Below are 20856 nucleotides of genomic sequence, written 5' to 3'. Positions count from 1 at the left end.
TTGTAGTTTACACTGTAAACAAAGCTAGTGATTTTATATCTTACTGATTAGTTCTCCTCATTAAGACATACATTCAGATGTCATTTTGATCTGTCGCTTAATCAGTCTGTTTTTGTCTCCTTCAGGGTCCTGTTGGTTTCCCAGGGGATCCTGGTCCCCCTGGTGAGGTTGGACCTAGAGTGAGTATCATTTTAAATAAATATGTATCTGACTTTTGATTATACACCATTAATATAATCATTCAGATTTCTAAACTATGTTGCATGTGGCTACACAGCTGATGATCATTTAGTTTAGCTTGTTCCATGCAGATGTGCGTCGCTCTGGACAAAAGTTTCTGTTGAATGAAATTGTAACATACACATTGTCTTGTGCTTTAGCTAAACTTAACAACAATAAGAAAGAACACTAACCCTGATCTGTGTTATTTCAGGGCCAAGATGGTGCCAAGGGAGAGAGAGGAGAAGATGGCGAACAAGGAGAATCTGTACGTTGAAAGATCAATCAATGCAGATATGAAAAAGTGTGTGGATAAAATGTTTCAGGGTCTTAAGTCTGCGCTCTGCCCTCTCCTGTTACAGGGCTCCCCTGGACCCCCTGGTGAGAACGGATCTACCGGCCCCCCAGGAAAGAGGGTAAGACCATCGTCCTCATTTGAGAAGAACCTTCTTCTGAGTGTTTCAAAAAGAGCAGAACTGTGACAGTCATGAATACATTACTCCATTCTGATTATCTATTTAAACAAAGTCTGCTAAAGCATAGCTTGTGCTTTGAGGTGGGGGAAAGGGGTTTTCAAATGTTGTCTCTTTAAACCTGACTCACTAACTCAGTCTCTGTTGTATACGTTGTTGATTAGAAGAATATGTGTGGCAGCAGCGCTACAGTAATAAAACATTTCCACATAATAATCCTGAAAATGTCTAGAAGATCATGAAAACATGTTTTATAATCTGCATTTGTTGAAGCTGTGTTACATGTTTCACCTGCCAGGGTCCTGCTGGAACGAGAGGACCAGAGGGACGTCAGGGAGAGAAGGGAACCAAGGTGAGTTTACAGCTTTATCGTATATTCTAACTCCCTGTGGTTCTATATGAAAAATGTAAATTGGTGATAGTTCGCTTCAATGATCCTGTTATAAATCTCTACTTTGATCTCGTTTTGTGAAATGATATTTAAGTTGAATTTATTATTTTGTTATGTTGCTGTGCTGCTTTATTAATACTGGGACAGTACTTTCAAAAACATTTTTTATTATAATTCTCATCATCATTGTTTACAGGGAGAAACAGGTGCTGTTGGACCCCCAGGAAAAACTGGACCTGTTGGTCCCCAGGGTGTACCAGGAAAACCAGGAACAGAGGGTCTCCGAGGACTTCCAGGATCAGTGGTCAGTAAAGATTGTGATAGTGACTGCATGGTGTGTTGGCTGGCCATGTCCTCCTAACTGTGTTTCTAAATATGTTTCAGGGTGAGCAAGGATCTCCTGGACCTTCTGGACAGAAAGGACCACCTGGACCTCTCGTAAGATAACAATGCCTTTTATTTCCTTTTATATTTGCACTCTGCACTCTCACAATGCGTTCAGTAAAGAGAAGTTGATCAAACAGATGTTCGTTCTCCAGCTGCTGTTTCTTTCAAACCTCTAACTTTGTCTCTTATCTCTCCTTTTGTCTCACCAACAACCTCACCGCTGTTTCCTCCTCTCCTCCTCTTTCTCTCCTTCTCCTCTTGCAGGGACCTCCTGGTTTGCTTGGCCTGCGTGGAGAACCCGGTTCCAAGGGAGAGAAAGGACACCCGGGTCTTATCGGTCTCATTGGCCCCCCAGGAGAGCAGGGAGAGAAGGGAGACAGAGGTATGCCTGGCCCTCATGGAACCTCCGGACCAAAAGGAGAGTCTGTAAGTCGCACTTCTTTTAAAACCTTCAGAAAAGCAGCTCAACAAAATGATAAACCTCTTTTACATCGCCTGTTAAAGATGGGAATGTTATCTCCTATTTACCCTTCACAAAGAACTATTGTCATGTTGAACATGTCTCCGGTTTTGTTTCAGGGAATGGCTGGAGGAACTGGACCCCTCGGCCCTGCTGGTCCTGCTGGTCTGCCAGTGAGTAGTCCTGTTTGTCTTGTGAACATGCTATCTCTCTTTGTTCTTCCACTTGACTTAGTTCCCCAGATTTAATAAAGTACCAATGCAATGCAGCAAAACACTACGCATGTCATGGTCACCAAACTAAAGGCTCACCTCGTTTACAGGGTCCTCAAGGTGTTAAAGGAGCCAAGGGTTCTTCTGTGAGTATTCTTCAACAGCGTTTGTACCTCACAAACAGAATGAGATTGTTCCTGACTCCTACATCAAATCTGATCTGATTCTGTATTTGGTCTTAAATCTTTCCCCTCTCTGCTGCGTTTAGGGAGGATCTGGTCCTAAAGGAGAAAAGGGAGTACAAGGACCTCCTGGACCTCCTGTAAGTACTCATGCACTCTTTGTGAAAAGAAAGACAATTACATTCTAATCTGCTCAGTTTGGATGTAACGATTCACTCAACTCAAGATATGATCAAATCATCATATTGGGTTCAGGATAGGATTTCATCCAGACTTTCTAAATATTCTAAGCAGCAGCTGCTATCTACAGCGACCATCAGAGGTAACTGATCCCATTCACACACACCGACGACGAAGCAGTGGGAGCAATTTGGGATTAAGTGTCTTGCCCGAGGACACGTCTGACATGTGGATGCAGGATGTAGCGATTGAACCCCCGACCTTCCGGTTGAGAGACGACGACTCTACCACTGAGCCACAGCTCCACAAATCCAACATTTAAAAAAATACATGTATAGCACAAAAAAGAAAATCTCTTGAAATAGCAGATTTGCAGCCTGTTTTTCTGTCATTGATGCACAGAAAGCTTTTAAAAGACACAGAATGTTTTTAACTTTGTGACACCTGATGTACATACTGAATAGTAGTATGTAGAGGCGCTTTTGAAAACAGCCACATTATCCACATCTTCACTTGCTTAGTATTTTTGATTGTATACTGAGGTATCGTTACATCTCTACTGCTCAGTGATTTCACCTCGTTATAGTTTCTAAGTTGATTTATTGAGATGTAAACTTGCTTCCAAGGGCCCACCAGGTGAGGTCATCCAGCCCCTGCCCATCCAGAGGAGCCCCAAGTCCAAGCGCTCCATCGACGCCAGCCAGCTGCTCCCAGAGAGCGACTCAGACATGCCTGCATCCGACGCCACTGGCACTGAGTTCCTGATGGGCAGTGAAGGCATGGAGGAGATCTTTGGCTCTCTCAACTCACTGCGTCAGGAGATTGAGACCATGAGATTCCCACTGGGTACCCAGGACAGCCCTGCTCGCACCTGCCAAGACCTGCACCTCAGCCAGCCAGACCTCAAAGACGGTAAGGGAGTCAACCCACAAGCCTGCTCAGCGTAATAATCCCTGCATCAGGTTTTGATAACGTTCTTTGTGTGGTGATCATCGTCAAGTCAACATGTCGATGAAGCTGATCAACATATATGAAAGAGAGAGAGTGGGGACTGACATGAGAGAAAGGAGCCACAGGTCGGAATCAAACCTCTGACCTCCTCGCCCAACCAGCGCCCCATTCCTAAGAGTTCTAACATTTACACTTTACTTTCTCTGCCCCCCCCTGCAGGAGAGTACTGGATTGACCCCAACCAGGGCTGCTCCAGGGATGCCTTCAAGGTTTTCTGTAATTTCACTAATGGAGCAGAGACATGCCTGTATCCCAGCATCAATACGGTCAGTATATCACAAACACTTTAAAATCTCCTCATTATCCTTTCAAATAAAAGACATGTTAGTCTCTGAGTGCAAGTTTAAAAACATTGAACTGATGTGGGAACATTCGATGTTGGTGAAGATTTGAAGCCTCTGATTGCTCCCTTTCTAAAAACTCTTTGCATCCTCACATTGTGGTTTTTCTACATTAATAATCAAACTAAGAAAATCTCAGCATGAATAAAGTTCACAAACACTTGAACAATGTTGATGTTACATTTTATTTTAGCCACAAAACCTGTTTGTTTTATTTGTTAAATAATAAATCAACATCTTGAACTTATCATGTGATGTGGTTATTATGTTTTCAGGTAAAGATGAGCTCCTGGGACAAAGAGACTCCAGGATCCTGGTACAGTCAGTTCTCCACTGGCAGCAAGGTACGTAACCTTCTGTGACCTTCTGTGAACTTTCAGATTATAGTTTCATTCTTACCTTAACTTCCTCTGATCCTCTTAATGACCTCCTCTTCCTCATCCTCTACCAGTTCTCCTATGTGGACTCTAATGGCGAGCCTGTGGGCGTGGTCCAGCTCGGCTTCCTGCGTCTCCTGAGCATCCAGGCCCGCCAGAACCTCACCTACCACTGCCATCGCTCGGTGGCCTGGGCCGACCGAAGCGCCAAGAACAGCTACGACAGAGCGCTGCACTTCCAGGGCGCCAACGAGGAGGATCTGAGCTACGAGACCAACCCTTACATCAAGGCCTTGGTGGACGGCTGCTCTGTGAGTTAACACACATAAACCAAACCTCCCTGCTACACCTAAAGGATACATCTCTGGAAACTACCTTCTAAATGTTTGACCTGTCTAATCATGGACATTTCAAAATCAAGCAGCCTAATCTAAAGTGCATCAGTGATGAGTTTCTCTATTTCTCTAGTTCTGATGCAGTTACATAACGTGAACATAAAAACACTTTTACAAGAGTAGACCTCATTCTTCACAATCTTACCACCCTAAAGAAAATGCTTCCTGTTTCTGAAACGTGTCTCTCTCTCCGTCTCTGTCTGCAGTATCGTAAAGGCTTCGATAGGACAGTGCTGGAAATCAACACGCCACAAGTGGAGCATCTTCCTCTGCGGGATATTAAGGTGTCAGACTTTGGGGAGAGCAACCAGCAGTTTGGCTTTGAAGTGGGACCTGTCTGTTTCCAAGGCTAAAAACACACACATCCTGAGCGGAACAACACTACAAACACTCACACACATGCACTTAGAGACACATTGATATAAAAACACAGACATGCCCAGTCATTTGTAAATTAACTTGTAAATGATATGAAAACACACACACATACACACACTGAGATACACAGATGCGGTTGTGGGACAAACAAGCGCTCACACTCAAGTACGTGCCTGGGAAACTCAACATCGTCCCAACCAATAATGGACGTCAAAAATAAGTCAAGAGGAGAGAAATAAAAACTCGCAGAGAGGAGATCATCGTTTGGGCGCACCACAGCAAGAAAGGAAGAAAGAAGCCAGGAGAGAGTGTTTCTGAAGAATGAAACAGTGTTGTTTTACCAGCAGCCAAAGAGGCCGGCCTGAGACAGAGAACAAGCCGGCGAGATCTGAAGCCCCTTGTCTCCGATCCCCCTCTCACTCCTCTCTCCTCCCCACGGTCTCCCCCTTTTTTTATCCACTCATCCCACTTGCTCTACCTCCTGCTTCCTCCTTCTTAAAAAAAGGGTCACACTCGGACTTTATCTGCATTTCTTTAATCTCACGTTCACACTGCGGGCAACATGGTTGACAGTCACTCTTTTCAGACTGAAGAGCGGTGCGACATATGAGGCTGAATGCATCCGTACGGTTTGAAAAGTTAGTTTGGGTTCACAGCTTTGGTGTTAAATGCTTCAGTCAATTGAGAATTGAATGTTTTGAATCAACTTTCTTCTCTAAGCCAGCACTCCCACTCATGAACCTAAAAGAAACCTGCAGGCGCCAAACTTTGGAAGTAAAATGACGGCCAGTGGTCAGTTCAAATCTTCTTTACGGGCTCAGTCATCTAGCTGTCTATTTCTGTGACATGTGTGTAAACACTCAGTGACTTGTCAATCGTGTTGCTCACATTGGAAACACTTTTTAACTCACAGCTCTTTTCTTATTGTATCAAAAGGAACCAAAGAAATAAAGCCACCAGTTTCCTCCCAGAATTAAGAGGGAACCAACCGAAGGATGCCATGCTTGTTAGATTGAAGTTTTTCTTTTGTTACAGCGGCTTCTCTTTATGATTATCTTTCAGTGTCATTAAAAACACTCTAGAAATGTGATTCACAGCTCATACTAATGGTTGAAAAATCTTTCTGGTGTGATGCAGCAAGGATTGTAGAGTCCAGTGAGAAGCAGGAGTTATTCTTTGTTAGACCTGTTTCCTTTGAGAGCAGCAGAAACTCTCTTTGAATTGTTGGTTTGTTACGCAGGACAAAACTTGCTGCGTGCAGTGAGGCAAAATAAAGATGTGTGGAAACCTCGGTCAGGGAATTAAATAGCCATTGTTTTTGTAAGCTGTGCTACGCCTGATGCTGTTGTACTTACATGCTACTTGTGCCTTTTAAACGGCTGATTGGTCTTTAAATCAAGGATCAGGCTATGAGGGTCTCCATCCCACACCAGTCTAGCATTTACTGAGTCACTTTCTGGGTACTTTGACTTTTTTAAAATCCAAAACATGTTTTCTGATTATCAGAACCTCGTCAGGGTTTAAATATGTACATGGGAGCCCTCTCCCATCTTTGTTCTCCTACAGCAGTGAATAAAATGCATGCAGAAACTGTGTGGCAAGGTGCTAATTATACCAAAGTATACAAGTTGTAGTATTCACTTTCCACCCCTCCTTCACTCTCTTTAGTCTCTTTTATCATTTCATGAAGCTTTTTTACTGGGGAAAATGTGCATTACATTCCATTTGTACAGAAATAGTGATATTCTATTGTATTTATTTAAAACAAACAGGGTGCTATGAGATAAAAAAAAGACCACCAAATATTCACGTCAAATGTGGTATATTTCATTTGTATTTATTTCCTGTAGCTGACACTCAAGTGTTCAAGTGACTAGAGTGACTTACATGTTCAACTATCTTCCAGCTTGAGCTAAGGTGCTTCTGTTCACGCCCTGTCCAAACTCCTCCTGTAGAACCAAAGAATCTGTGGCCATATTTTATTGTAATATCCCTTTTTTTAGTGTTTTCATCAACTGTACTGTGCTGTTAAATTTTGCTTCCACTGTAATGATTAAATGGTGACTCTCCAGCTCTGTCGTTGCTACTGTTTCACTCCACGTCTATTGGTTTCAAACTCAGCTTCTTGCTTAACTGGGCTTTTAAATGCATCAAAGAAATTCAGTTCACTGAGTCAGTCCCTGCATTGATCAACATTTTTAAATATGAACACAATCCTCTGAGCTTTAAAATGAACATGTGTGATTTAAGTGGGTAGGAGGACATTTGTGAGAGGGAGGGGACGACCCTGTCTGCCGACATGAGTGGCCACAAGATGGCATACAAGGGCTTAGCTTTGTTTTGTTTTTTATTGTTTGACCTTTTTTAAAGTATAGCTCAGAAACTCGACGGGATGGCCAAAACCTTAAAATGAATAAATCTGACTTTGAGATCCTCCAGAAAGAATGACCTAAACATATTTCCTTTGTTCTGAAGACAAACATAAAAAATATGGTGCTGAAAAGAGTAAAAAGTATTATTTTATAATGTGTGTAAGTCATTTTTTTAAATTCTTGTTTCTGTAATATATAATCTTTTTAAAAGAGCTGCTTGACTCTTGTTTTTCTTCCTAACATCTGTCATCGTACGTCTCTTTGACTACTTTTGGCCACAGGATGTTGCCATCTCTTATTCATTCAGGTAGATAATAGATGGATTTTAAGGTGTCGCCTTGTAACAAGAGAAACAGTTAAACCCCTGCTTCCTGTGTGGGCTGATATATGATATATGAAAAATATGTGCTTTTTATTTTTCTCACACCAAGATTGATTTTCTTTCTTCTTCGCTGAGCTCTTTCTTGTAATATTTATTCTGATCATTTGCGTGCATTATTTTGTATCTATCAATCGATCCTTTCTTCTTGTCTTTCATGATTAATTCATTAAACTAATCAGCAGTAGGAACCAAAGTTAGCTGCTGTTGTAGCTACTCCGGACGTTTAAGCAGGTGCACCAACAGCGTTAGCGGCGCTAATGCTAATGCTAACTCTGGGTTGTTTGTCATCGATGTTTACATTAACATTGTAATACAGATACAGGTTCTTTACTATTTTTAACCAACAACACATTCTTGTAGTTTTGGGTTAGTTTGACGCAGGTTGGTCTTTTAAATCTGTTACGACAAAACAAGTTTTTTATTTAACCATTAAACCAATCAGGTTCTTTAACATTCAGAGACCATCTTTCAATGACTTTTATTAAGATTGTGATTTTATTCATTTCAGTGTAATTCTTCATCCTATCCGTCACGTATCGACTAAACAGCGCCCTCTTGTGGCCGGTTGGAGTTAATCCCCCTTTAAGTTTCTCAGCAGTTTAATGCAGATACTCAAATGAGTTTAAAGATTCATCATCAACAGGTCATTGCACGATATCATACCAAAGATGCTGCATGATTTAAACCAGCTGGATGTGAATCATAAAGATATTAAACTAATGATGACATAACATCTTAAATGTTTTAAATGTGTTGTTTTCTTTCAAAGATAACATGCACATTAAACATCTTTTTAAGATGGATCTGGTTTTTTTATGAACACGGGCTGTAAAAGCCTGTATCTCCACAACACAAACCTTGTATGTTTTTGGTGTTTCTGTATAAAAACTTTTACAGTGTTTTCATTTTTCAGACTGACAAACATTTTTTAAACTTGTGAAAGTTTGTGTTTAAAAATGTTCAGTATTTATAATTATTACTGAAGGTAAACTACACTTTCATTTCACTTCTTGGCTCAGGGTATTTTACTGTTCAGCTTGTTGGCTTCATTTCTAAAAACCTAACTTACAAGCTTAGCTTCTAACCAGCATATACTAAGTTTGAACTTATTTTTTGGAACCTGTGAGCAGAGTCTGATAGCGAAGAGATACTTCCGTTAAACCCTTTCAAAATAAACCTTTTAAAACAGACAGAGATTACATCCTGTTTATACTGTGACTGTTGTTTATGGTAAATCTTGTGAATAAAATTACAAAGCATTGTAAAAGATTATTTCTCCTCAAACTAGTTAGTTAAATTGGGCTCGTCATTAACCAGTACATATAACATGTTTTGATCAGTGTGCGCCATCTAGTGGACAACCCGAAAACTACAACAACATCCTGACGGCTGATATGAAGGCTGACGCTGGTCGTTGTTAAATATATGTTGTAAGATACATGGTGTTGTGTAAAGTGAGACTTTGTTGTTGCTGCTTTACATACACATATCCTCCTGTCTGTGTGCTTCATGTTTGAAGGTGAGAAACCTCGGGCAGGTAAATGACGCTGCCTCTAAAGCTGGAGTGGAGGGTTTAACGAAGACGATGACCAAAGAGCTCAGCAGGTAAGAAGAGCCTGAAGCTCCTTTCCTGACAGCTTTGGGATTCGGTGTAATTGTGTTCTGCCCGGTTTTATATCGACTCCGATGACAAGAGAAAGTTCCAGAGAAGGTTGTTGATCAATGAAAAACAGAATCGTCATAAATACAAGAAACTTGAAGCATTTCAACACATCATTTTATTTCCACTTAGTCGAGTGGGGAGCTGCAGATGTGGCGTTTTCTCAGAGCTGAAGCATAATTATTACCATCAAGTGTCACAGCCGTGAAAAAACCCGCCAATATTAACAATTTCAGAACGTACATTATTTTCTCTTCATTTACAATGACAGGGTTCCTGTTGAGGGTTTTGACCACGTGGTCATATATCAATTATAATGACCTTCTCATTTTCAAATTTTCAATTTCTATAGAACACACACACACACACACACACACACACACACACATCTTTAATCCCTCAGTGATGATAGCTACAAACATGTTGGAGAATAACATGTCATCAGTACCATATTCAAACTGAAGCTGTTATCTGAACCCTCCTGCAGGTTTCTTGTTCTTTTCCAGTGCTTGAGACAAACAACATATAACAACACAGCACGTAAACTGTGTGAGGCCATGAGCAGTAAGAGATAACAGATGTATCTCTATATGTGGACGATTGAAGAATTATAACAGGCATGCATGTTTAAACTGAGTAGAGGGTCTTTACAAAAATGTTCCCCTGCATCTTAGAATCACAGTTTGTCTTATCCTAAACATTATTTCTATTTATGAAGAAGAGAGAAAGAAACAAATGACACAGAACTGAATGAGCCCAATCATAGACTGTAAATGGACGGCCTGCCTCGGCCTCTTCCTGCTGAACAGGATGGAGGCCAGTAGACGGAGCTCCCCCAACCTTCAGCGAGGTGATCTGGCACGACTACCACCCGGCGTCCCTGAAGCGCAGCAACCACCACGGCCTGCTCCGACCTCCGCGGCCTGCTCCGACCTCCACCTCAACGCGAGGAAGTGCATCAGACAAATTAAAGATCCATTAGGCAGGCTCCTTATAGTAGTTACAGAAATACAGGGTCACATGATTATTTTGGCAAATATCTTTGCCCCAAACGGAGATGACCCGAAATTTTTTGCCGACCTTGAAGCAAAAATCCAGCAGGCAGGAGATCATAATGTCATTACTGGTGGAGACTTTAATTTGGTATTGGATTCTTTGCTGGATCGGAGTAGCTCTAGCCCAATAAGGACGCCTAAGGCTTCACTTGCAGTGAGACATATGGCTGAGTCTTTAGGTTATATAGACGTGTGGAGGATCTTGAATCCAAAAGGAAGGGATTACACTTTCTTCTCAGCTCCACACACAACATTCTCCCGAATAGACTTTTTTCTCATTTCTAAAAGCCTTCTGCACTCCGTAATTTCTTGCTATATTGGAAGCATTTTAGTTTCGGACCATGCTCAAGTTAGCCTGGAGGTGCTGCCTTGCAGTGACAGGATACGGATGCCCCGGTGGAGATTTAATTCATCTCTTTTGCAAGAATCTGACTTCAAGGAGGCATTGAGAAATCAAATTAGGATTTATATTGAGTTGAATGAACCAACATCGCCCTCTGCAGGAATAACTTGGGAAGCCCTTAAGGCAGTACTGAGAGGCTTTGTAATCCAATATGCTTCCCGTAAGAAAAAAACAGCTAAAGAAAAACAGGCTGAAATAGAAGAAAAAGTTAAGAAGGTTGAGAAAAGGTTAAAAAGACACTTTAATGTTGAGGACCTTAGGGTGCTAACACAACTTAAATATGATTATAACAGCATTCTGTCACAGAAAGTGGAGTTCTCGCTCTTTAGAATGAGACAAAAATATTATGAATCGGGAGATAAAGCAGGTAAATTACTGGCAAACAGCTTAAAACAGAAAGAACTATTAACTATGATCTCCGCCATTAGATCAGAGGGGGGAGAATTAAAAACCAAATCTGTAGACATTAATAATATGTTTAGAGAGTTCTATGTGAAGTTATATACGGCAGACACTCAACACAATGAAGAGGGTATGGAAACATTTTTTCAAGGAGTGGCTCTTCCCAAATTGACTGAGTCACGTAAGACAGAACTTGACCATCCGATAACCAGTGAAGAAATTGTTAGGGTTATTAAAGGTCTCCGAAATGGAAAAGCCCCAGGGCCAGATGGCTTCACTGCTGAATTTTTTAAGTGTTACGCCTCTGAACTGACACCTCTCCTACTCAGTATGTACAATGAAGCATTTGTAAGGGGGGAACTACCAGCTACATTATCAAAAGAGTTAATTACGCTTATTCTTAAAAAGGATAAGGACCCATGTGATTGTAAGAACTATCGTCCGATCTCCCTTATTCCATTAGATACTAAGATTCTATCTAAAGTTCTTGCAAATAGGCTGGAGAAGGTAATGACATCTTTGGTGCATGAAGATCAGGTGGGTTTCATTCATAAACGTAGCTCGGCAGATAACATAAGGCGCTTTATTAACATTATGTGGGCAGTCTCAAATTCTGATTCACCAATTGCTGCTGTTTCGCTTGACGCCGAAAAAGCGTTTGATCGGGTGGAATGGGGATTTTTGTTTAGGACTTTGGAAATGTTTGGTTTTGGAGAGAATTTTATTAAGTGGGTGCGTCTCTTATATAATCGACCAGAAACTGCGGTTCAGACAAATGGGTATACATCTTCATATTTCGAGTTGGGAAGAGGTACGCAGCAGGGGTCACCACTTAGCCCTCTGTTATTTTGTTTAGTTATGGAGCCTCTAGCAGCTGCGGTTAGGAGTGATGATACCTTTCCAGGAGTGATGCTCGGTCCACAAATTGTTGATGTATGCAGACGATATCCTTTTAATGGTTTCGGACCCTATAGTATCGATACCCTCTTTATTGAACACAAGGGTTAGTCAACAAGGTCAATTGGGATAAATCAGAGGCTCTGCCTTTGACAAAGTTCTGTCCGACTACATTATTTCAAGCAGGTAGTTTCAAATGGCCTAAGCAGGGGTTAAAATATCTAGGAATTCTTTTCCCCCCTGAATTGGAGGATATTATTAAGGTGAACTTTGAGCCCTTAATGCAGAGACTAGATATTGACTTAAAGCGGTGGTCGTCTCTGTATATGTCTTTATGGGGTAAAGTTAACGTTGTCAAAATGAATTACGTCCTGAGGATTAATTACTTACTTCAATCTCTCCCACTAGAAATCCCAGGCAGTTATTTTAAGAGATTTGATAGTGTATTCAAAGCATTTATCTGGAATGGGAAGCGACCAAGAATGAATATGAGGAAATTACAAAGGCCAGTTGACGGTGGTGGTTTAGGGTTCCCTAATTTGTTATATTATTACTATGCATTTAATCTGAGGCATCTGGCACACTGGGCATTGCCTCCAGAGAGAGCTCCACCATGGTACATTATAGAGCAGTCTGTATCAGCTCCTCTCCCTCTGCCTCACTGCTTGTCCACCAAAGCAAATAAACAAACTAAGATTCACCCAATTATTTCTCACCTTCAACACATGGAGGAAGGTCTCAGGGCTGATAGGGTTTGACCCTTACTTAAATAAGGCCTCTAGCATTTGGCTCAATCCCAAGCTAAATATTGATAAGAAGGCATTTATTTGGAAGGAGTGGGTAGAAAGGGGCATCCTCATATTAGGAAATATATATAGTGCTGATACACTTAAATCATTCAATGACCTAAAACAACAATATGATTTACCCCAAACCCAATTCTGGAGATATCTTCAACTACGCCATTTGTTGCAGAAACTCTTCGGGTCAAGTATGCAATCTCCAAAGTTAGCGGATAAGTTAAATAAAATTATACAGGTATTGGGGGAAGGTCATGAAGCCGCTAAATATTATAGGATGCTCATGGAATATGGAGGAGGTAGCATTGTCACAGCCCTTCGAGTTTCCTGGGAAAGAGATTTGGGGGTATCATATGATGAGCAGGAGTGGGTCAAGATTGTTGGTAACTTTCGAACAATGTCAAGGGATCTGAGGGTGAGGCTTATTCAATTTAAAATTCTGCACCGAGTTTATTGGACCCCAAGTAGGCTCTTCAGACTTGGCTTAAAGGATTCGACTACTTGCTGGAAGTGTGGTGTAGGTGAAGGTACACTGGTACATGTGTTTTGGTCATGCCCCATGATTCATCAGTATTGGAGGAAGATTCATTCTTACATTATCAATGTTGTAAAAAGGCAATTTGTGCTGTGTCCTAAGCTCTACATTTTGGGAGATTGTACGGCGCTATCTGCTTTTTCAAAACCACTGAGCCAATGGATACAAACTGCTATCATGACTGGACGACAGATTATCCTCAGGAATAGGAAGACATCAGGAGAACCTCCTTTTCCCAACTGGTTGACTGAACTGGGCACAGTAGCTGCTTACGAAAGAATGTCATATAGGATGCAGGACAGAACAGACAAATATCTTCTGAAGTGGGGCATGTATCTTGTTGTGATTAACAGGCCAGAATGAAGATCAAGTGTGAAAATTAGTGTTGGTTTTGTATTTTTTTTAATGTTCGTTTATGTGCTAAGCCACTGTAGAAGAAAGGATCCGCTGACCCCTCTGTGTTACAGTTTTGTGTGTGGGTGGGGGTGGGGTAGAGGGTATTTGTAACAAACAGATGTATACTATATGTTATCGCTGATTTGTTGTTGTTTTTTTCTAAAATAAAAATTGAAAGTCATAAAAAAATTAAGACCTTTCAAATGTTGCAGGACAGGTGTAAGTGCACGCTTGTATGTTTGTGCCTATAGGTGTGTTTAAGCATCAGAAAATCTTCTTTTTGAGAGCACCATCACTTGAACTTGAGCAACTCAAAATCTGCAGCAAAAGGGTGTCTGGTGCCTCCTCTGTTTCCAACCCTTTTTAAGTGATTTCACCTGATTTTTATTTAAAAAATGTATTTATACTTGAAAACTTAGAATCCAGACTGTTAGAGGTCATATGAGGACAATAGTAATAAAAAAGTCTGAAACCACAAGTTTAGATTTTCACATATAACCTTTGTTTTTAATGATCGTCATTAAAATCCTCCAAAGAGCGCTCCTTTACAAACACTTCCATGTTGTTATTATTTTGAACTAAATATGAAGTTTGAAGTTCATGACCCTCAGAGATCCGTCCCCTGAGGCCTGAATAACCTTAAACCACAGCAGTAGTTCAAACTGTGCCAATTTTGCAATGACAGTGGGAAACCTTCCTAAGGGGGCCCCGTCTGACAGCACTCACTCTTGTTGCCCCACAACGCTTATCATAAATTATTCCTGTGAAAACCACTAAAGGAAAATGAAGAGGAATCATCTGCTAACAAATGATTTAGATGCATTATCACATGTTTTAATGTTATTGTTATTATTTTCAGGTTTTGTGCCTTTGTTTGACAGGACAGTGGGCAGAGTAGAAAATCCAGAGAGAGAGAGAGAGAGAGAGAGATTTGGGAATGACATGTGGGAAGAGAGCTGCAGGTTGGACTTGAACCTGGCCCACCCGCTTGGAGGACTATAAGCTCCGTACATGGGGCGTGACCTAACCGCTAAGCCATCTGCTGCCCGTCACTGTTATTGTTGAATTAAAACTGCAATCGAGCTTTTTAATGATGTAACACAAAGTAATAGATATTTACAGTAATCACAATAGCAGAATTTTAAACTTGGGTCTAAATGATTGTGGAAAAAATCAAATGATATCGATACCTGTTGTGACACCCCGACAACAACAAAGTCCAAAGCACCACATATTTATTAATTTCTTCTTCTGTAAAGCTTGCAGACAAACTCCTACAGACTCTTTAAATCGTGGAGAGTGTGTAGGAGTTCGCCTGCCTTCATTCCTCCCTCATGCACCTTTCTTATAAAAAACACACTGAAGAACTTTGATATCGTATCGATCATTACAACAAAAGGGAATGTTCCTTTCTGAATGTGGGGTGTAGAAAAGTGTTGAGGGGAGACAATTGTGACGACCTTAATTTAAAGTTGTTAATGGAGGAGGTTATTTAGCAGGGTGGCTGTGGTGGAGGGCTCCAGTGTGATATATTTTCATGGGGACCGGATATTACTGGAGACGCCCTGCAGAGATCAATAAGGCATCATGTTTTAACCCTTTAAGAGCCAGAGTTTTAATATCAAAACACCACCTTTGTCTGCCCCCTCCCCCTAAAATAAAACCCCAAGTGGTTCATGCTGTTTATCCTCATATATTCTTTAGAATGTTTTGGGATGTTAAATTTGCCTTTAGGCTCTCAGGCCATGAGTTTACTCCACTTACAAACACAGGCTTGTTGAAGTTTTCATTCAGTTTCAGGAAATCCCATCCACCATATTCACCAGATGTGTTTTTCTCTTTTCTATTAAGATCAACAATTCAGGTCAAATTAGCACAGGACATTTGTGTTTTTTCCCTCTTACATCGTTGTTCTTTCACTGATGTTCCTCTGATTATTTGTCTCATTATTTGAATGTGGTAAAGCAGGCGGAACAAGAGGAGCACATGAGGTCATAAAACTGTTTCCCTTCTCTTCCCTCCAAAATGTTCAACTCTTGTCAGAGCTCAGTCACAGTTACATGAAAACGAAACTTATCACACTGGTCAGGTGATTTCCCAGAAACAGCTCAGAGGGGTTGTGCTGTGTTTGTCCACTGGAGGAGCTCTAAGACTGTACTCCACTCCTCAAACAACAACTGGAATAGTGTGGCTGTGTTTAAAAAAAAAAACAGGTTTACTTTGTTGATCTGCTTCCTGCTTTAGATAGGAGCAGCAGCTTGGCACAGAGACATGAGGAAGGAGTTGCATTCTGGCCCGGATCAGTGTGACTCAGCTCTTTTTAGCGTATCATATCTGGTTATCTACTTTCATTTCCTGCTTTTATGAAACAATTCTGAGCCCAGAGTTAAAACATAATTCATCCCCTTTGCTTTATAGTGACAACAAAACAAACGCTGAGTGCGAGGAATCAGATGTTGACGACATGTTTGCCCTGCAGTGACCTCCAACAGAGACCGTGTTTGTGTGTCTGCCATTTCAAATAAACAACAACAAGCGAAGACACAAAATGGCACCATGCAGCGTTCTCACAGTGATGGGTGTGGCCACATGTGCTCGCATGTATGCAGAGTGCAGACTGTGTTGAATCTGAGCTTGGTTTGGCTTTGATGAAACTTTTTAGTGCAACAAACGGAATCAGTGACTTTTAAAGAAACTGCAGGCAAAGCTCCTGCTCAGTGAGGAAGGTTTAAACTGCAGACAAAGTTCATAAAATCACAATGATTCCTTAAAAAGAAGAAGATGATGACACAAAGTTGTGATTGTGATAACAGAAGAACAGCAGACAGCTTTTGAGGACACTTTTATTTTTGTTAATTTATTGCAATATTGAACAATGTTATCGTTATTGCATATTTTTTCTCATATCGTGCCGTTGCATATGTGGTAATTGTTACGTCCCATCTCCATTATTTCAATGTGATTTGTAGTTTTATTTAAAAAGAACAGATTTTTTGAACATCACCATAAAGTATAGATCAAATCCTTTAATTAAAGGTATCTCATCATTATATTACACAGAGCTCATCCTGCATATTTTATGATTATGTGTAAACACTGAAATTAATTTAACTTTAGTTCAGGTTGCATTCTCCACAAGTCTCGTTTTGTACATTTGAAGCTTTTATGTTTCCCTCCAATGATGACAAAAGTCCATCCTCGCCATCTTTTCTCTGCACCCCTTTTCAGAAAATGTGAGCTCAAACAGGTCGTTTTAGTGTTTGTCCATCATCTTGTCTGAGCTGCAGAGTCATCCTAATGTAAGGCTTTTAGTCGGCTTGGGAGATTTTATTTCGCTGCTGTATGCACATGTTTCTTTGAATAACATTTCTGATTTGGTGATTCGTGTTATTTCTGTTCATTGTCTGTCTTCTTTTATCTGTGTGAAACTTTGATGCTGCTGTCTTGGCCAGAGCTCTCTTGAAATAAGAAATCTTGTATCTCAATGAGAATATTTTTCTGGTAAAATAAAAGTTAAATAGATTAAAAACAATATGCCTGTGTGAGGTTTGGACTGAGTTTACACTAAAAGCAGAGCAAAATGAAACACAGCATCAGGTGTTCAAACATCAACAAAGGTGTCACATTTCTCTTGTTCCAGCAGTTTTCAGCGTACAAAGCTCCAAACTAGTTCAGGATCATTTAACCTGTCAGATAAAGCTGGATCTGTAAAGTGTGATCTGATGTTATTTCATTCAAACCATCTTTTGTGTGTCAGTGATTGTCCTGACAGTCGGCCTAATCTGTGCTAAGACCTGTGTGTAGACCTCTACTGAAGAGTTATACACAACACATGCAGAAAGTGATAAAAGAAGAAAATGATAAGAACTTCAAAAAGGTATAAGACGTCCTCCTTCATCTGATTTAATAACATTATTGAATGTTATGATTGTGCACACGTGTATTTAAATATCTGATAATCACAGACCACATTGAGTTACTGCAGGACAGGAGAGCACCTCACCACATTTACTCACTATAACTTATATTAAACTATATTTATATCTGGATTAGGACTTTTTATTAAATCCCAGAGCAGCCATACAGAACAAAAGCACAACAAGACTCAACTACATCCCTACAAACTCCAGATTATCCCTGTATCTGACCTTTAAACTCTCACAAATGTATACACTTGTTCTTAAAACTTCACATTAACCAACAAAATATATAAAAATAATCTGATCATCTGAAGGTTTAACACTACTGTGATAATTAAATAAAGTCCTGCGTGTCTCCCAATGCTCTGTCATGGGCTGAAACAAGCGGAGTTAACTTCCCCTTTCATTCACAACCTGTCTGAGTCAATCTGACCTAGTTACTAGTGACGTCGATGCTCAAGCTGAATTCCTATTGGCTGAGACAGAGGTTGAATTCAGCGCTCTTTTTTCTCCTCACCTCATTTCACCCTCAGAGCTCGAAACACGCAGAAGGTTGAAGTTGGACGAAGCTGAAGACTTCACAGGTCACAATGAAGACTCTGGTGTTTGTGTCTCTCGTGGGATTATTCCTCCACGACACGACGGCAGGTGAGTTCAGATTCATTGAAGACGATTTAATGGAAAGAGGGAAATGTCGCATGTCTTTATAAACTGTTGGTAGAAATGAAAGCTTCATTTGATGTTTGTTCTCAGGACTGAAGCAGCTTGTTGAAATGTGAAAAGTGAACATTTAATTTGACGTTAGTAAATCCTGTTTGTTCACGTCCTCACACCCTGATACTTACAAGAAAAGTGTTGTTGTGAGAAAGGCTATAAAAAGTGTCTGCTAGTTATCTTTTCCAAAAGACAACCCGAGAAATGATGAAGGCCCGGTTCATATGAACAGGACCATGAATGTTAAAATAGCAGCATAACTACAGTGAACACAGCAGATAGACTCTGATTCAGAAAGAAAAAGGAACAAAATGCCTTCAAAGTGTTTCACCTCTAAAACCATTAACAGAGCATTTAAATTGACTCTTTAAGTCGTTCATGACAGTTTAATGTTAGAAAAAGTGTTTTCTTATTAATGTAGTATAATTAATGTGGTATAAATACTTATTTCACTTGAATTAATTGTGATAATTAACATATAATCAGAGTGTCACAGTCATTAAAGTTCATTTTGTGAGGATCAAACTCAAATATGTGCTCAAAGAATCAGAAACATAATCAACCTCCTGACCCTCAAAATGAAGTTAATCTCGGTTTATTGTTTTACCTCTGAATATTTGTATATGAAATATGAATAAGCTCAAAGCTATTCCACAGATGATCTTCATCTTTTACATGTTTGTTTGTTGTTTAGTTGAGATCACATAAACCCTGAAGCTCCAACATTTAATTGAAGTCAAACATCAGACTGTTTAGTGGATCTAGAAACACATATCTGCTGATGTGAGCTTATTGCACATATTTAGTTTTCTGTGGTTATGTTGGCCGATAAGTGACAGAAAACAGTGAAGCAGCTTGAACATCATTTAGAAACAGAGTCTGCATTACAGAGTTTGTCCACCAGAGGGCAGTCACGACTTTATTCTCAAACTGAAACGTCACAGCTCAGTTTGTGTTTCCCACACAAAAATAAAGAAATGGTTTTAATCTGTGAAAGTAAAAAAAAACATCCACAGCAGCCTCAACAATTCAGCATTAATAAGACTACAAAGTTTGTAGACTTTATTCAAAGTGGTTCCATTTATTCCTGCACAGATTTATCTAAAAGCTTTTTTGTTCTGAGCAGTGCATATTTTTCTAAAGAGCAGATTAAAAACAGAACAATGATCGACGTGCATTCAGAAAGCAGACAACATGCAGGATTCAGAAATGATCTGTCATTTAGTTTAAGTTCTTTAGTTTTTTCTAATTGAGTTTTTCTCCGCTGGCTGATTGTGCAGCTCCACTCAGTCTACACAGCTTCTTAAACTGTGCTCCATATACTGTTCAATAGTTTTTCTTTGTTGCTGTCCTCCGACACTGTCCTTTCAATACTCAAATAATAAAACCCGCCTACGTGAGGACTAGTCATGAGATGTCAAGAAGTCAATAAAAAATCCACTTAATGAAACATATCTGTCAGTGAAAGTCAGGGGCATGACTGCATCACTTGAATATTTGACTTGTTGAATAAATAATTTCAGTATAAAAACATTTTCTAACACTTGAATCAGAAATATCAGAATAAGAGTTCCAGGAGAACTTTTTCTTTTCATCTCTAAATTAATTTGAGTATTTAATGACTGCAGAGAGATGATCAGGTTTGGTTGAATGTACTGGAAGTGTTTTTTGATTCTGTGTGCTGGATAATAACTTTTGTTCAATGATGTAAAAAGTTTCAGATTAAACTGATGAAAACATTTTGTCCTTACAGAGATGCACTCTCTGAGGTATTTCTACACGGCGTCTTCTGAAGTCCCAAACTTCCCAGAGTTTGTGTCTGTTGGGATGGTTGATGATTTTCAGGTAGAATACTACGACAGTAACACCAAGAGATTCGTACCCAAACAGGACTGGATGAACAAAGTCACAGAAGACAGAGCTGACTACTGGGAGTGGCAGACTGAGATATTAAAGGGTTCCCAGCAGACCTTCAAAGTCAGGCTTGACAATTTAAAGCGACGCTTCAACCAAACTGGAGGTTTGTTTATGATTCAATTTATACTGAAAAAAGATTATTTATAATTTGATCCTGTATTTTAGTGAACAGATGTTACCACACACACACACACACACACACACACACACACACACACACACACAGATACACACACACACACACACACACACACACACACACACACACACACACACACACACACACACATTAAACACACACACAGAGTCTCACACACACACACACACACACAGAGTCTCACACACACACACACATTAAACACACACACAGAGTCTCACACACACACACACACACACA

General features: G+C 40.1%; 2 protein-coding genes across 10 annotated transcripts in view; both read left to right on the top strand.

The window, feature by feature from the left end:
- The window catches only part of col11a2 (collagen, type XI, alpha 2), an 82149-nt gene that overhangs the window by 42356 nt on the left and 18937 nt on the right, over window positions 1-20856 (top strand). For 6 of the 7 annotated variants that reach the window (XM_061059622.1, XM_061059620.1, XM_061059623.1 and 3 more), the window contains 6 exons: window positions 126-179; window positions 434-487; window positions 582-635; window positions 991-1044; window positions 1280-1387; window positions 1468-1521. In XM_061059622.1, coding sequence (XP_060915605.1) covers window positions 126-179; window positions 434-487; window positions 582-635; window positions 991-1044; window positions 1280-1387; window positions 1468-1521 — 378 coding nt within the window. Of the gene's footprint in view, window positions 1-125; window positions 180-433; window positions 488-581; window positions 636-990; window positions 1045-1279; window positions 1388-1467; window positions 1522-1734; window positions 1897-2049; window positions 2104-2252; window positions 2289-2410; window positions 2465-3130; window positions 3417-3674; window positions 3782-4131; window positions 4201-4307; window positions 4545-4834; window positions 7591-20856 lie in introns of those variants that run through there. The other variant, XM_061059621.1, reaches the window with a different exon arrangement.
- LOC132991092 (major histocompatibility complex class I-related gene protein-like) overlaps window positions 18340-20856 on the top strand; it is a 10162-nt gene continuing 7645 nt past the window's right edge. For 2 of the 3 annotated variants that reach the window (XM_061059705.1, XM_061059703.1), the window contains exons 1-2: window positions 18341-18476; window positions 20296-20562. In XM_061059705.1, coding sequence (XP_060915688.1) covers window positions 18419-18476; window positions 20296-20562 — 325 coding nt within the window. In that variant the 5' untranslated portion in view covers window positions 18341-18418. Of the gene's footprint in view, window positions 18477-20295; window positions 20563-20856 lie in introns of all 3 variants that reach the window. The other variant, XM_061059704.1, reaches the window with a different exon arrangement.

The sequence above is a fragment of the Labrus mixtus genome, chromosome 16, assembly GCF_963584025.1.
Source record: "Labrus mixtus chromosome 16, fLabMix1.1, whole genome shotgun sequence".
Taxonomy (NCBI): domain Eukaryota; kingdom Metazoa; phylum Chordata; class Actinopteri; order Labriformes; family Labridae; genus Labrus; species Labrus mixtus.
The sequence above is the reverse complement of the archived record's forward strand: the minus strand, read 5'-3'. Positions and strand labels throughout refer to the sequence as shown.